The 14,634-nt window shown below is 40.7% G+C and overlaps 2 protein-coding genes across 2 annotated transcripts in view; one reads left to right on the top strand and one right to left on the bottom strand.

Moving 5' to 3' along the window:
• LOC111874990 (E3 ubiquitin-protein ligase HECTD1) overlaps positions 1–7,702 on the top strand; it is a gene marked incomplete at its 5' end in the record, with an annotated part of 58,198 nt that extends 50,496 nt beyond the window's left edge. Inside the window, 5 exon segments of the mRNA XM_033755674.1 lie at positions 815–1,019; positions 1,195–1,580; positions 2,458–2,595; positions 3,721–4,248; positions 6,119–7,702. Coding sequence (XP_033611565.1) covers positions 815–1,019; positions 1,195–1,580; positions 2,458–2,595; positions 3,721–4,248; positions 6,119–6,401 — 1,540 coding nt within the window.
• A 1,588-nt stretch (positions 7,703–9,290) lies between these two features.
• Positions 9,291–14,016, bottom strand: LOC111874998 (malate dehydrogenase, cytoplasmic). Its single transcript, XM_023870993.1, has 5 exons — positions 13,907–14,016; positions 13,352–13,684; positions 12,915–13,253; positions 11,973–12,197; positions 9,291–10,505 (listed from the first exon to the last, which is right to left on the bottom strand). Exons 1-5 carry the CDS (start codon positions 13,907–13,909, stop codon positions 10,407–10,409), a joined length of 999 nt encoding a protein of 332 aa, XP_023726761.1. The 5' UTR covers positions 13,910–14,016; the 3' UTR covers positions 9,291–10,406.
• Positions 14,017–14,634: the final 618 nt, after the last annotated feature.

Below are 14,634 nucleotides of genomic sequence, written 5' to 3'. Positions count from 1 at the left end.
TGCGCTGTTAATAAATAAAAATACCCTATACATGATAATTTTTAGAAGAATAACAATAATTGCACATAAGGTTTATTGATTTTAGACACATATTTTAACATTTAAACATTTTAATTCTATGTAAAAACTTTTACATTACAAGACTGCTTAGCATTGGATCCATTGCGACACAGTCTAGTAATGAACCTAGACATGTTCTGTTGTTTATAAATGCCTGATGATGGTTGTAAATGACCCAAACATATAGCAAAATAACATCTTCATAAACTAACTGATTTTATCGACAATTTGAATCTATCATTTATATTTTAAAAGCATAAGATTATTGCAATTGACAGACATATTTATGTGGTAGTGACATACACAACAGGATGCAAAACATACGAATGAAAGTAGCTGTATTTTAAGATTTAGGTAACAATGTATCATCCAGGAATGGGGGATTTTTAATCTGCTACTCTTTGGCCATTAGGGGTAGCAGTATTAGATCTGGGGTGGTGGGAAAGGCAGTGCTGTGGCAGCTGGACCATGTGCATGTGACTGTGCAGCCAGTCTTGAGATATTACACAAAGAAAAATGGAAGGGTGTGATTCAGGTGGACTATACATGGTTTCAGAGTCCACTCCATATATTTTTGCATGCTCTCTTGGCCTTTATGTGGCATTTGTTTCAGATAAAAGTCTACAAGTATAATTATGGATTAATTTAGTTCTTATTGTTTCCCTTTCTTCTTTTATTTATTTTACTTTGTGTTACAGAACCGTTTGAGGGGCACCCCTAGTATTTAAATATATGTTATAATTGTTTGCTACAGGTCAATTGTGTGGCTACAAACACAGCGTGATGTAACTCTGGAACGACAGCGAGCGCCTGGCCTTTCACCCCGAAGGGAGGACCCTCACGAGTTTAGAGTCGGACGTTTGAAACATGAACGTGTGAAAGTTCCTCGTGGGGAGCAGTTGCTGGACTGGGCCATGCAGGTCATGAGGATACATGCAGACAGGAAGAGCATTTTGGAGGTACACCTCTCCTCTTCCTTATTTCTTTCTTCTTTCAGTCTCGTCCTCATTCTCGCATTGCTTCCACTTCCAAGTAGCGTTTAGTTTCATAGTGCCTTCTGGGTACACACTGAACTGTGCTGTTAGATCATTCTGTGTCCTCTGCAAAGATTTCTTCCTACTTTAACAATTCCAGGTTGAATTCCAAGGAGAGGAGGGCACAGGACTCGGGCCAACGCTAGAGTTTTATGCTTTGGTAGCAGCAGAATTGCAGCGACGGGATCTGGGCATGTGGCTATGTGACGATGATGAGCAGACTGAAACAGATGGCTCTGACGTTCCACTGGACCTGGGTGAGGGTATGAAACCGCCTGGCTACTATGTTCGACGGCCATCAGGCCTTTTCCCAGCACCCCTGCCACAAGAATCTCCTGCCTGTGATAAAGCCGTGAAGTATTTCTGGTTTCTCGGTGTATTCCTAGCGAAGGTGCTGCAAGATAATCGTCTGGTGGATCTTCCTCTCTCACAGCCATTCCTGAAGCTCATGTGCCATGGGGAAATTCAGAACAACATCAATGAAAGGTAACATTCCCTGTGGGACTTCTATAAAACATCGTTATGCCAAGCATGGCACCACAGCCTGTTTCATAAAAGTTTTGTAATGTGTGTGAGATCTATATGTTGAAGATGGGTAAAAAAAAATTAACCTTTATTGTCTGTGCTTCCCCCTACAATGACAGCACATGCCTTGTATTGCATTGTTTCCACTCTACAGTGAAACCCCACTTAAGGTTAAATTTGAGTGAAGTAAATTTGAACATTAAACTGAGGAAAGTCTAAAATGAAAATATTGAAATAGTTTAATACTGAGGTTATCGAGTTGGATTATTGAAATAGGACATTAAATGGAAACCCGAGATCAAGAAACTATAAATATTGCTGCTCCAAGTTCAAATATGGTCACCAGCTTGGTAGTTAAGTCCCTTTTTCCAAATGATAAGGGTTAATAGTTTTACATAGTAGCACTGTGTTCCAACAGTCACATTGAATTAGATGAACTGTTGCAGATATTTCAAAGGAAGGAATGAGAAATAATCAAAATTTTCATTTAATTGTTAAGTGGAAGTAAAGTAGTCCATTTACAGTTCTGGTGCACATATTGTGTTTGATACCATGGCAACCAAACTTCAGACAGATCAGAATCAGAAAGGCACACCTGAATATCCGAAGTGCTAGTCTTATTTTATAATTAAAAGACAGTGTATCATTTCTCTATGCATTAATAAGTAACTCGAAATAAAAGTCTTTATGATGTTCCCAGTTTAGAGCAAGTATGATGTCTTTGTAACCCAGCATACCAGTGGTGACTTGTGAAAATGGGCACATCATCAAAAGTTTTCCTGAAAATCGTTCTGTTCGTCATGCTTGCACAGAGATTTATGCTTAATTCTTGCTTCAGAATTGGTCTTCTTCCCGGTTCCCGTCGCGCTAATGTGGCAGAAGAAGACGTAATGATGTCATCTTACATTTCTGAGGAAAGTGAAAAAGAACTGGAATTAGACCCACCAAAGCTAAACCCAGAGGACTCCAAACCTTGGTAAGCTGGCCTATGTAAGCCCGAGAGCAACAACTCGCATGTATCATCTCGGGCTACAGGCCATATGTATCAGATCCCAAGTGCATTTATCTGCCTGGTAACAGCTGAAATAAAGTAGTGGGGAGGAGGTTAACATGCCCCAGTGACCTGGTGGGAGGGGGCGTGCGGTAGTGTAGTTGGTTGAGGCAGTATGATACAAGCCAGAAGGTCGTGGGTTCAAATCCCGATGAGGCCATTGGATTTCCCCCCCCCCCAATTTGCCCAATCCTTCCAGCTGGGGTCGACTTGGCCCCTGACAGATTCTAGGAATGTTATTGGGGGTAAAGGGCAGCCAGCACGTAGGGCTGACAACCTTGCCGCCATCTATGAGCCGATTGTCTAGAAAATGTGGGAACCTCAACATCTCACAACCCTATGGGCCTCCACAGCCTGTTACAGGTTTAGCATTACTTTACTTTTGCTTTTACGGTGACCTGGAGGGCTATTCTGGCAGGAACATAGCTTTCAGTTTAGGCCACTCATGCCAAACAGGTGAAAGGGTAGGGGCCATATGAAATCTACTCCCTGACTCTCTGGGTTGGGGGTTTAACATTGTGCTAATGACACCAACCCCTGAAAAACCTACAGTAATGAAACCATGGAGGAAGCAAAGACCCACACAGGGTTATACTGCCAGTAAAGGAGACGAAGGGATCAGCAGTGAAAGGGGGAAATAGGAATATTCCGTCAAATTGTTGCATAAGTACAGCATTAGCTGAAGTATGAGACAGTAACCAGGCAAGCTGACTGAAGCAGTAATGCTTCTGACTTATTCATAAGGTGCTTGGTTCAAATCTTGTCTGGAATGCCGACTGCCTGCATTGAGGGTATTTATGGCTTTCCTCACACTCTTCCGGTAAATACCAGGGTGGTCCCTTAATGTAATGGATACTGTTCCTGACTTTATCACTGGAGACCTGTCACTTTAAGGGACATGAACTGTGTATATTCAGAATTTAAGTACCATTAATCTTTCAGCCCTAGTTTGTACTACGGACGTTGTATTATGGTTTACTTCCTCTAATTGTAACCCATGAGAAATACTTCATGAAACTTGGACAGTCACAACTGTGACTTATTACTCAGGTTCAGTGGCATCCTTGGCAGTGAGGATCTCATAGAAGTCGATCCAGTGCGGGGACGTTTCCTGCACCAGCTGCAGGAGCTGGTAGCCCGCAAGGCACGCATCGCTCAAGACAACACGCTGTCTTGTGAAACACGTGCTCATCAGATCCAGAATCTGGCTCTAGTCCCATCATCTGGCCCAGTCGTTAGGCTTGAAGACTTGGCCATCACCTTTACATACCTGCCATCCTCACGAGTGTTCGGTTACACAGCGGCCGACCTCGCTGATGGCGGTGCTGACATGGAAGTGACTTTAGACAATGTGGAGGAATATGGTGACCTCACCATGGCATTCTGCCTTGAGAAAGGGATTGCTCGCCAGCTGGAATCGTTCCATGCTGGGTTTTATCGAGTGTTTCCAATGGACAAGTTAAGAGCATTCAGCCCTGAGGAAGTTCGCGTGATGCTGTGCGGAGACCAGAACCCACAGTGGTCACGTGAGGACTTGCTCAATTACACGGAACCCAAGTTGGGTTATACACGAGACAGGTGAGTTCTGTACTTGTAGTATATCTTCAAAGTGTTTGACACTGGGAACAGTATGAGAGAGAACTTTGACCTCAGCAGTGAAGTATTTTGTTAGACATGTTTGCAACCCTGTGGTGTTTCTGCTAAGATATTTTCCAGCCATCTGTGTGTATGCCTGAAACAGCTGAAAAATCACAGTGGATTCCATTAAATTTGATATTGGGAAGTTTTATCAACTTTCTGAGCACATTCTAATTTTTATTACCACCTGCTTCACCCTCAAGGTAAGAGCCCCTGGTACCCATTGGATAGGAAATAGGGTGGCACCCACAGATGGTCTGGATGCCGTAGGGAACTGGAAAATGTCTTGGCCTTCCCTGCTCTGCCAGCTTGTTGCATAGTCCCTATCCTGGCTGTGGAATAAAGACACAAACACATTAAAGTTCTTAATTGTGACCTCATTATTTGTAATTGAACGTTTCTTGCATATTTGTTGGTCCTGTCACTCTGTTTCTTCATCTCTGTGCTTCTTGTTTGAGTACATGGTCCATCTGTAGTCAGAGATAAAACTGTGTGCTTTGTTCCCTCCCCACAACATGACTGTAGCTATGAATATTTAGTGATGTCATAGTACAGTGTGGTCTTTGGAGAAATGTAAGTATTAAATTGTAAGTAGAAACTGGTCAGAATACTGACCATTTCCATTCCATGATTAGTAAAGAGTTCAGTTTTTTTTGGGAGTGGGAGGGGGGGTATGTAAAATAAGAAGACATAGTGAGTATGTGAAATAATTTCTTTATTGATGATGTTAATGAAAGTGCTGTTGGAGCTAGGCATGTAAAAGTCGTGCAGAGAAATCATATACGTACCCACGCGTCGTATGAAGTACTATTTGTGAATTAGCACTTACAGACAAGGTGACAGCATGAAACTTTATCAAATTTAAGGTGGACACAGAATGCTCAGTTCACAAAAATGAAATGATGTTACATCAGTGAACAAGAAATGTGTACAGTAGGAAAATATGCTTTGCAAATTCTGCTTAGTTTCTTGTCGTATCAGTCATGTATCATTGTCCACCATCTGTCAGACATGACAGCTGAGTCTTTTAGGGTATGAATATTTGACCTAGTATAGATGGTGTCTACTTCATAGAGAAGTGGATTGTGAACTGAGTTTGACTGATTCAAGATATCTAACAGTTGGCTTTTCTGATGGGGCTACAAAATCCAACAGCAGAATATTTTTTAATCAGTCAAACACTTATCATCTGTTACACGACAGCCATGTTATACGTTGATCAGGGAAGGAATGAACACACGGGATGGGGGTGTAGCCTGCCCCTCCATCCTTCTGCCCCCCCATCACCACTAGTAACAGCAAAGAATGCGAAGAGATCCTGTGTGGAGGTGGCTTGTGATACCTCCACCATAGCCCTGCTAGCTGGAGAAGGCAGTGAAAAGGGAACCCAGTGCCTGGGGTTATAAGTAGGCCATCCTGTCCCTGGGGGACATAAATACAGAGACCTGGTCCTCCAGGTTGGGAGTTGGATGCAAGGTTAATAATGACCTTGCTCCATAAAAAGATTATTCTTGCAAAATCCAAAGAAGTGAAGACCAGATGATCTATAGACAAATCTAGGAGAATATTCTAAGGGAGACTACAGCTCAGAAAGGGCTGTTTTGCTGATGATTATGATGATGAAAGCAAAGAGAGATACCCTATGAATGGAGCAGTAGCCAGAATTACAGGCAACAACTGGTGGGAATGGGGGAAGGCATGCACAGTGGTGGTGGCAGCTAGTTTAGATGGGTGGGAGGAAGCTGTTCATTCTTTCCCTGACCCAAATTTGGTCAATCAGCTCATGTTGACCCATTTAACTCTCTTTCAGTCCCGGTTTCCAGCGATTTGTGAACGTCTTGGTCAACATGTCTGCAGAGGAACGGAAGGCATTCCTACAGTTCACAACTGGTTGTTCATCACTGCCACCAGGTGGACTCGCAAACCTGTACCCTCGATTGACTGTAGTGCGCAAAGTGGATGCAGGAGAAGGGAGTTACCCCTCAGTGAACACTTGTGTCCACTACCTGAAACTGCCAGACTACCCCACAGAGGATTTGTTACGAGAACGGTTATTGGCAGCCACTCGAGAAAAAGGCTTCCATCTTAACTAAGATTTGCTGGTTTATTGGTACAAAAGATGAAGACTTATAACAAGCAGAATGTTGTCTATGATATATTAAAGTCATTTGCTTGTTGGTCAGTGTGACTGCAAACAGGGGAATTAGGTTTCAGCAGCCAAGCAGTATGGATTGAAATCTGTACGTGATGGTGAAGCCATCTCCCTTTCAAACAGGTATCATTTGACCAAACCTTTGCTTATAAGAAAACCAAACTCCTTCAGCATTTTATGTACTTTTTGAAACGAAAATGAAGTTGCACTCACTCAAAAAATAAAATAAAATAAAAAGCAACTTATCTCCATTATTCTTGGATAGGGGAACTGTTGCTTCAGTGTGTTTCAGGCCAGTGTTAGTCATACCCTCATGACACTGTGCAGAGGGCTATATATCAAATCTTATTTCGTTACCACTACATATATATAATGTTTTATATATATATAATTTTTCCCCCCTTTTTCTTTTGCATAGATCCAAGAAACAATGCAGTAGTGTACTGTATGTAGCTGTATGTCATAACCAGTGTAGTTGTTCTACTGTTCAATGAACTCGAAGAATAATCCAGAAACTACTGAAATACAATTTTTTTAAATTTTAATAAAGTTGTGTGTGATTATCACAAAACATGCACACAGAGGTGGATAAAAAATAGATGTAGCGTAACTAAGCAGGATTATATGTGAATTGCCGAATGTTGGGTTGATTCTTAGCTGATCCAGCAGATCTTAATTGTCATGCTCTCAATTTGAACATTGAACTCTTGCTTGATTTCAGTTTGACGTCACAAGATGGAACAGCTTCTAGTTTCTAGAAATGCTTTAACCAATATGTGTTGTAGGTAGCACCAGTTTTGTTTTGTGCAACTTTCATGGGCAAGGTAAAGGAGTCTTGGTTTTGTGGGTGATGAAAGGAAGGCTGCGTTATTTCTTTATATGTGCCTTTTTGCACAACAGCAGAAAAGGAAGCAAAGTGCAGACACTGTGCAAGCAAACGGGATTATTGCAAGGAAGAATGTTTTCCTGTGGATAACCAGATGGTTGTAAATATATATCACTGTGACAGTCTGATTTTGAGAAGGAACAGAAGACTTTAGTTTGCCTAATTCAGGGTGGGGTTGTGTGCGTGTGAGTGTGTGTGTTATGAGGATACATGTTACCTTCTGTGAGAAAAATGATATTTCTCGGACTAGTGAAAGATTATAGAACTGAGAAAGAAAGGCTTCTAGTAATGAGATGTTTTGTGATTCTATGTTCTGATGCTCACTTCAGTATCAATAAAATATAAATAAGGTAATACCCAGAATTTCTGAATTCCCACAAACTGTAATGTAAAGACACTGATATGTTGGGTTTTTGGACTTTATCCATCGTCCTGGTTTTTAAGATAACAAATAAAAACACGACGTTTCGGAAACTGGATCTGTTTCCGTCCTCAGGTGAAGGAAAACACCTATTCAGTTGGGTCCCTTAGAAAGAGCTAGCCTCAATCACTGACCCAACTGAATAGGTGTTTTCCTTCACCTGAGGACGGAAACAGATCCAGTTTCCGAAACGTCGTGTTTTTATTTGTTATCTTAAAAACCAGGACGATGGATAAAGTCCAAAAACCCAACATATCAGTGTGTTATACACCATCGTCAGAATCCTATAGTAACTACTTGTAATGTAAAGCCCAGGCATTGAAATTACAGCATCCTCCAAGAACTTTGCCTCCATCTCTTCACTTTCAGCTCCCATAAATCATTCTTTACATCATACAACCTGTCTTCAGAAATGAGGTTCTTGAGCCTAATGCCCAACCCCCAGCCTGGAGCTTCAAGGGTGCATTTCTTCTGCCCTCACTGGCGTAGTTGTTCAGACGATCAGGGCGTTAATACGTCCACATTGTGTCAGGGGATGTTATTTGTAAAATTAGCAGGTCTTGGTAGGCCTAAAATTTGAGAGGATGGTGATGTATCTGCTTCAGAGATTACGAGAGATGGTGCTGTTCTCTGACTAAATATCTTTGAGGCTGTATCATCAGTAACACAGATCGTAATCATAGAAAATTACTAGATTATATGAACACGAGGGGTAGCCAAATTTCCGTACCAGAGAACTCAGACACAAAGATCTTTCATCTGTGAGGTTGCCTACTCAAGGTATACCACAGTCAGATGTGTTTTAAAAGAAGTACAGGGTGTCCGGATGAAAGGTATCCAAAATAAAATAATTATATCTCAGAAAGCTTTTATTGTACATATTTATGGGTTACATAACTACAAAGGAAACTATCTAAGTTTTTTCTGAGTACATAATGTTCTCAATTAATTTCAATGTGGGGCTCTCTTGGTGGCATGACAAATATCCAGGTGATCCAGCGTGTTTGGTGTTACCATAGCCACAGTGTCCCTTATGCGGGCATTCAGGTTTTGCAGGTCGTTGATCTTAACCTGGTAGACAATGTTCTTCACATAACCCCACAAGAAAAAATTCAGTGGGGTTAAATCTGGCGACCTAGGAGGCCAAGCAATTGATCCACTTCTGCTGATCTATCTCCCAGCCATCACTGTCCAAGTGATTCTTAACATGGTGGCACATGCGCACAAGGCAGGCATGGGAAAAAACTTGAGGTTTTCCTTTCCGATGACATAAACTGGATACGTGTATGACAATTACTTTCCAAGATATAAATTTATTTTGGATACCTTTCATCTGGACACCCTATATAACATGGCCTGTTTTGAGGTATCATATTTACTGGAGGGGCTAAAGGAAATTATGAAGAAAAAAAAACAGATGATAGCCAATCAGGCACTGGTTAGTTTCTAAATTGGAATCAGACACATTACTTGTGCCAGTCTGTATGGTAGAGGAGTGTGCAGGAATATCAATAGTACTGTCAATCACTTAAAATATCCTTTATTCCCAAATATAATACATTTTTAAAGTATCATCTAATAAGTGAGCAAAATTAAGTCAATATCCCGAGCGTAGCAGCACAAATAAATATCTTGAATGTTTGAGTTATCCCTGATTAATGCTATACAGCATATACTAATGGCTTCTTAACCATTCACAAACAAAAATTAGTTCGAATGTGAATGATAAAGCTGTAAAAGCTAGAAATGCAGCAACACACATTTAATACTATATACATATATATTGGTATATAACAGTAGCAAATAACAAAGAGCCTTTTCTGTCACCAGTTCAACCCAATCCCTTTCACATGACAGCACAGTTTGGAGTAATAACCACCTGTTGCAGTACTCAGGAAGAATAAAGGACCAGTAATTTGTTCTCCCACCAAATATCATCGAAATGTCTGTACAGTAATTAGGTAAAGTCGTCCCTGTGCTTAAAAAGTGCCATGCCATCAGGACATATGAGGGGTCACCCAATACTCAATATATAAGAGGCTGGGTCGGCTCCAGAGCCAATCTGGATGCTGTGAAGACAAAGTCTCCTACTGTTGCCAGGAATCAAATCCTAGTTCCAGTCATCGAGTCCACATAACCTTTGTCACTATTCCAACAGTTATCCTGGCTCCGCATACAGTAAATACGAAACGAAAATTCAGTTGCAGGCCTCCTATTAATATGCACAGCAGAAACTTGGATGTAGACAGAGAGAGAGAATCATATCCTACTTTCAAATTATCTAAACTGCTTTCAAACCATTCCATTCTTGTACAGACATCTCAAATTACATTATACCAATGAGTAACAATTTAATCCGTGACTTGTTTTAAAATAAATACCAAAACCATGAAAATAACAATATATGATTGATTACAATTTAACAACATATTTGGAATTAAATATCTTATCTCTGTGAGGTAGTACATACATAAAATGATATGTTCTTTTCCTCAACATGTGCTTATGCCCTCCAACCATGATGTCAGTTGAAATGCTTGCTGTATAATATCCCGTCATATGAGCATACTGTGGCTAGACACAACGTACTACATGTTGCAGCGTCGTCGTGATGTTACCATGGTTGGGGGCGCTGCCCGTCAGTGTTCACACACTTCTAGAGCCTCGGCTTTCTCTTCTAGAAGTTCTTTACCTGTGGCTTCAAGTAGAGGTTTGTGATAGTCTGCTATCTGCAAGCCCTGAACACAAAACAAGCCGTATACTAAACCAGCATAATAAGCAAGCAATTTCATTATTTCAGTAAAAAAAAAAAAGTAAAGGTATGCTCAGGCCATGGAGGCCCACAGGGTTGTGAGATGTTGAGGTTCCCACATTTTCTAGAAAATGAGCTCATAGATGGTGATAAAGTTGTTAGCCTTACGCACCAGCCGCCCTTTACCCCCAAGAATATTCCGGTACTCATTTCTGTTAGAGGCTGAGTCGACCCCAGGGCCATAGTGCTCCTGGAAGGATTAGGTAAATTGAAGAAATCCACCTCATCTGAATTCGACCCGCCACCTTCCAATTTGTAGCATAGTGCCTTAACCAAATATGCTACCGCGTGCCCCCTCATTATTTCAGTAGAGTGTAAAACTATATAACTGACACAGTGGGAACTTTTGCTTTAATGATTAAGGAAATGGCATTTCATACATTTCTACATAAAACGTCTTCAAATTTATCATCAATCTTCACTAATTCTGTTAATATGTTTCCACTTATTTTACAGTCTCTTCATGTGTATTTTCATGTTCATAAATAATTTGCCCAGCATTCACTTCAATATGAAAGTGTTAGTAAATCCAGGGTATTATAAACTTTTATTGTAATGTCTTTCTAGACACTGATAGGTTAAAAATATTTTTCACAGGGCCTCTTACTTTTAAAACTTAAAATTTTAGAAGCTCTCGTCTTTTTCCTCCTTTGTATGGCGCTGAACATCCACAGTACCAGAACTTGAAATGCAGTGGTTTTGCAGTTTATCACTGCTTTATTCTGTGGGTAAAAGTAAAATTGTCCCTGTGCTTAATGAATCAATTAAGTATGTCGTGAAGGAGAGTGGAGATATAACTCTGCTATTCCTAACCTTGGCACTACATGGAGGTGAGTCAGCTTCATGCCCTGGCCGCTTTACCGCTGAGGAAAGAGCCCCCAATACCCACTGGATAGGAGGCTTGGTGGGCCCCAGAGTTGGTCTGGATGTTGTGAAGAAAAAAATATATTTTCCCTGCCAGGAATGAGACCCCAGTCCCTAGACTGACTGAGCTATCCCAACACACATTCTTTTGGGGTTCTTGGCTGCAAAATTCCATTGCAGAACTAAGTAGCACTAATGTTCCCAGGGTACAGCTCTACACTCCAGGCCTTAAATTTTAAACCATTTAGATGGATTAGTTAACGAGTTACAATTAGTGTAATGCAGTTTCTTCCTAGAAAGTAGCTGGGATCAACAGATATGACAGACAATGGTGTGTATAAGCTAAGGCATATTTTCAGCAAGTGATCCACACATACTACCACTAAAGGTAAAATGTAAAGCTATCCCTATAACAGGCCTCAGAGACCCAGGGGGTTGTGACACGTTTCAAAAAGACCCAAGTATAAAAGCACCAGCAAACATGTATCTGGAGTGGGGGGAAGGACTGTATACGGCAAATGTGACTTACCTGAACTATCTTCCATTCCTTATTTTCAATGGTAACTGGGAAAGAGAATATGACGTCTTGAGGTGCACCGTATGATCCGTCTGAAATGACCCCCATGGACACGAACTGCCCGGGAAGAGTTCCGTGCCAAATGTCATGCATGTGGTCTCCTGCAGCCTTTGCAGCAGACACTGCTGACGACATCTTTCGTGCTGCAATCACAGCAGCACCTCGCTTCTGGACGGTCTGTAAGGTACCAGTCCCAAACCACATACCTTACAATCAGTATCTGAATTTTCATATTAAATTACTGTAATGTTTTAACTCTTTCCTTAGCCTCACTTTGTCTTCATGGTAGAAGAGTCACTGGTCAATACCTACCAGACTACACGGTGTCACATTCCATAAGACAATAATCTTCATTGTCACCTCAGTGATAAAATCAACCCTCATTTTTCTGCTTTGCAGGTCTAGATGCTTGAAATATTGTTAAAATATTTTTAACACTTTTCCAATCAAGTAGTAACTCTCCTAATTTCTACTTTGGTGGTGCATGGTTCACATCTCTGCCAGGATAATCACCATCTTAACCAATATTTTTGTTGCTATCCTCAGTTCTGCTATGCAAATGTCGAAACAGTATCTCTAACTATGCCATGCCCATTTCCCTTCGCATTTTCAATTCGGTAAACAATATACAGTAAAAGACACTGACAGTGTTGTTAAACAAAGCATAAATAAATACTATTTAACCCTTTCCCTGTTACAGACATACTTTATTTTTAAAGTATATGAAGTCTTGTGAATGATAAAATAGGAAGAGATGACTAGTTTGAGGCTCTGAGACTGAGGAAAATCATGAGTAAATCCTAATGGGTTCTCATGACAGTATAATATACTTGGGATTACCAAGATTCTGAACATCAATGCTGTTATGCTGCATACAAACTAATATCTACTAACTGTAATAAATTCTCCTTTTAGCCATTCGTCATTCTTGAGGGCTTCTGACACCGGCAGAGGCCCAGACCCCAAATCAACAGTTGCACTGTTAGCATCTGGCACTTGAGTAGCTGAGTGGTTGCCCCAGATTATCACATTTGCAACTTGTCCTACATTGACTTTTAGACGTTCTGCTATCTGAGCACGCCCACGGTTCTGATCAAGACGTGTCATGGCCGTGAAGTTCTCACGAGGGATTGATGGTGCATACTTTGAGCAAACCAGTGCATTGGTGTTTGCAGGGTTACCAACCACTAACACCTTTACTGTCTTTTTGGCATATTTGTCAAGTGCTTCTCCCTGCAATACAAATACGATATATTACATTTAAAGAAAATGTAAGGTAGCTTAGTATAGTGACAAGGCTATGGGTAGAAACAAACCTACATATTATATACCTGAACTTTAAAAATTTTAACATTTGCAGACAAAAGATCCTTTCTTTCCATCCCCTGTTTGCGAGGCATTGCACCCACAAGAAAAGCAGCTTCAACTTCTTTAAAAGCTACTGCAGGATCAGCTGTAGGGACAATTTCTGTAACCAGTGGCAATGCTAAGTCGATTATTTCCATCACTACGCCACCCAGTACTTCCATCATTGGTGGTATATCCAATAAATGAAGAATAATTGGCTGATCTGCTCCAAAGACATCACCTTTAGCTATTTGATACAGCAAGGAATAGGCGATTTGGCCTGCTGCACCAGTCACTACAACACGGATTGGAGAACTCTGTAATTAAATAAATAATTCAGTAAATTCATACTGGTGTATTGTTTCATGTTTTAAATCCTGCAAGTACATAAGGTCACAGCAGAGGTCATTCCAAATGATGTGGAAAATGCTGTTACACGCTAATATGTAATTACATTACAACACATACATTGTCTTACACTGACATTATTAAGAAACGAAGCTTAATTAAAATTATGGTTAAAGTCTCAAACAATATACCATCTTTATGCTGGTATTCAATGTCACCTAAGTCCCAACTCTTACATAAACCTACTCTGCCCTTCTGCACTTTGCCTACTATCGCCTACTATGCTACTTGCGGCTACTTGGGACTTGGGACCGATCAACCACGGATAACTACACAAATAGTGATCAGCTGTTGGGTAATAGTCTAGGGGTGTCAAAGTTAGAGGATTTTGAATCTTGTTCATTTGCGACCATACGGTGGCCAATATCAGGAATAGCTTTCGCAGTATAATATTTTTTTTATTGCTAGTGAGGTGGGACTAAGTCCTTTGTACTGTGATCACTTCTGGCCTATTGTGGAGAAATTGGTGGAATGAAGATTGGCAGAGGAAACCGAAGTACTCGGAGAAAACCTGCCCCAGTGAAACTTTGTGCACCACAAATCCCACTTGATGAGACACAGGATCGAACCCGGACCGTCGCGGTGGGAAGCCAGCGACTAACTGGTTGAGCTATGGAGCTTCCTCGCGGTATAGTAACACCTTTAAATGTTGTGATTGAAGGAATGGCCTGATTGATCTGTTCATATTTATTGTCAATAAATAATCTGTGCATGCATAAAATATATATGCACACTTAAACTCATGAAATTGATAAGGTTAAATATGTGAGAATTACATTACATGAACAGGTCTGTGGGCTTTGACCGCTTTGACAGTGCATGTTGTCTATGGTGACAAACGTTGTACGAAATCCGTGAA

This window comes from Cryptotermes secundus, unplaced genomic scaffold, assembly GCF_002891405.2.
Source record: "Cryptotermes secundus unplaced genomic scaffold, Csec_1.0 scaffold868, whole genome shotgun sequence".
NCBI lineage: Eukaryota > Metazoa > Arthropoda > Insecta > Blattodea > Kalotermitidae > Cryptotermes > Cryptotermes secundus.
Note: the sequence above shows the minus strand (reverse complement) of the source record. Positions and strands in the feature narration are given on the sequence as shown.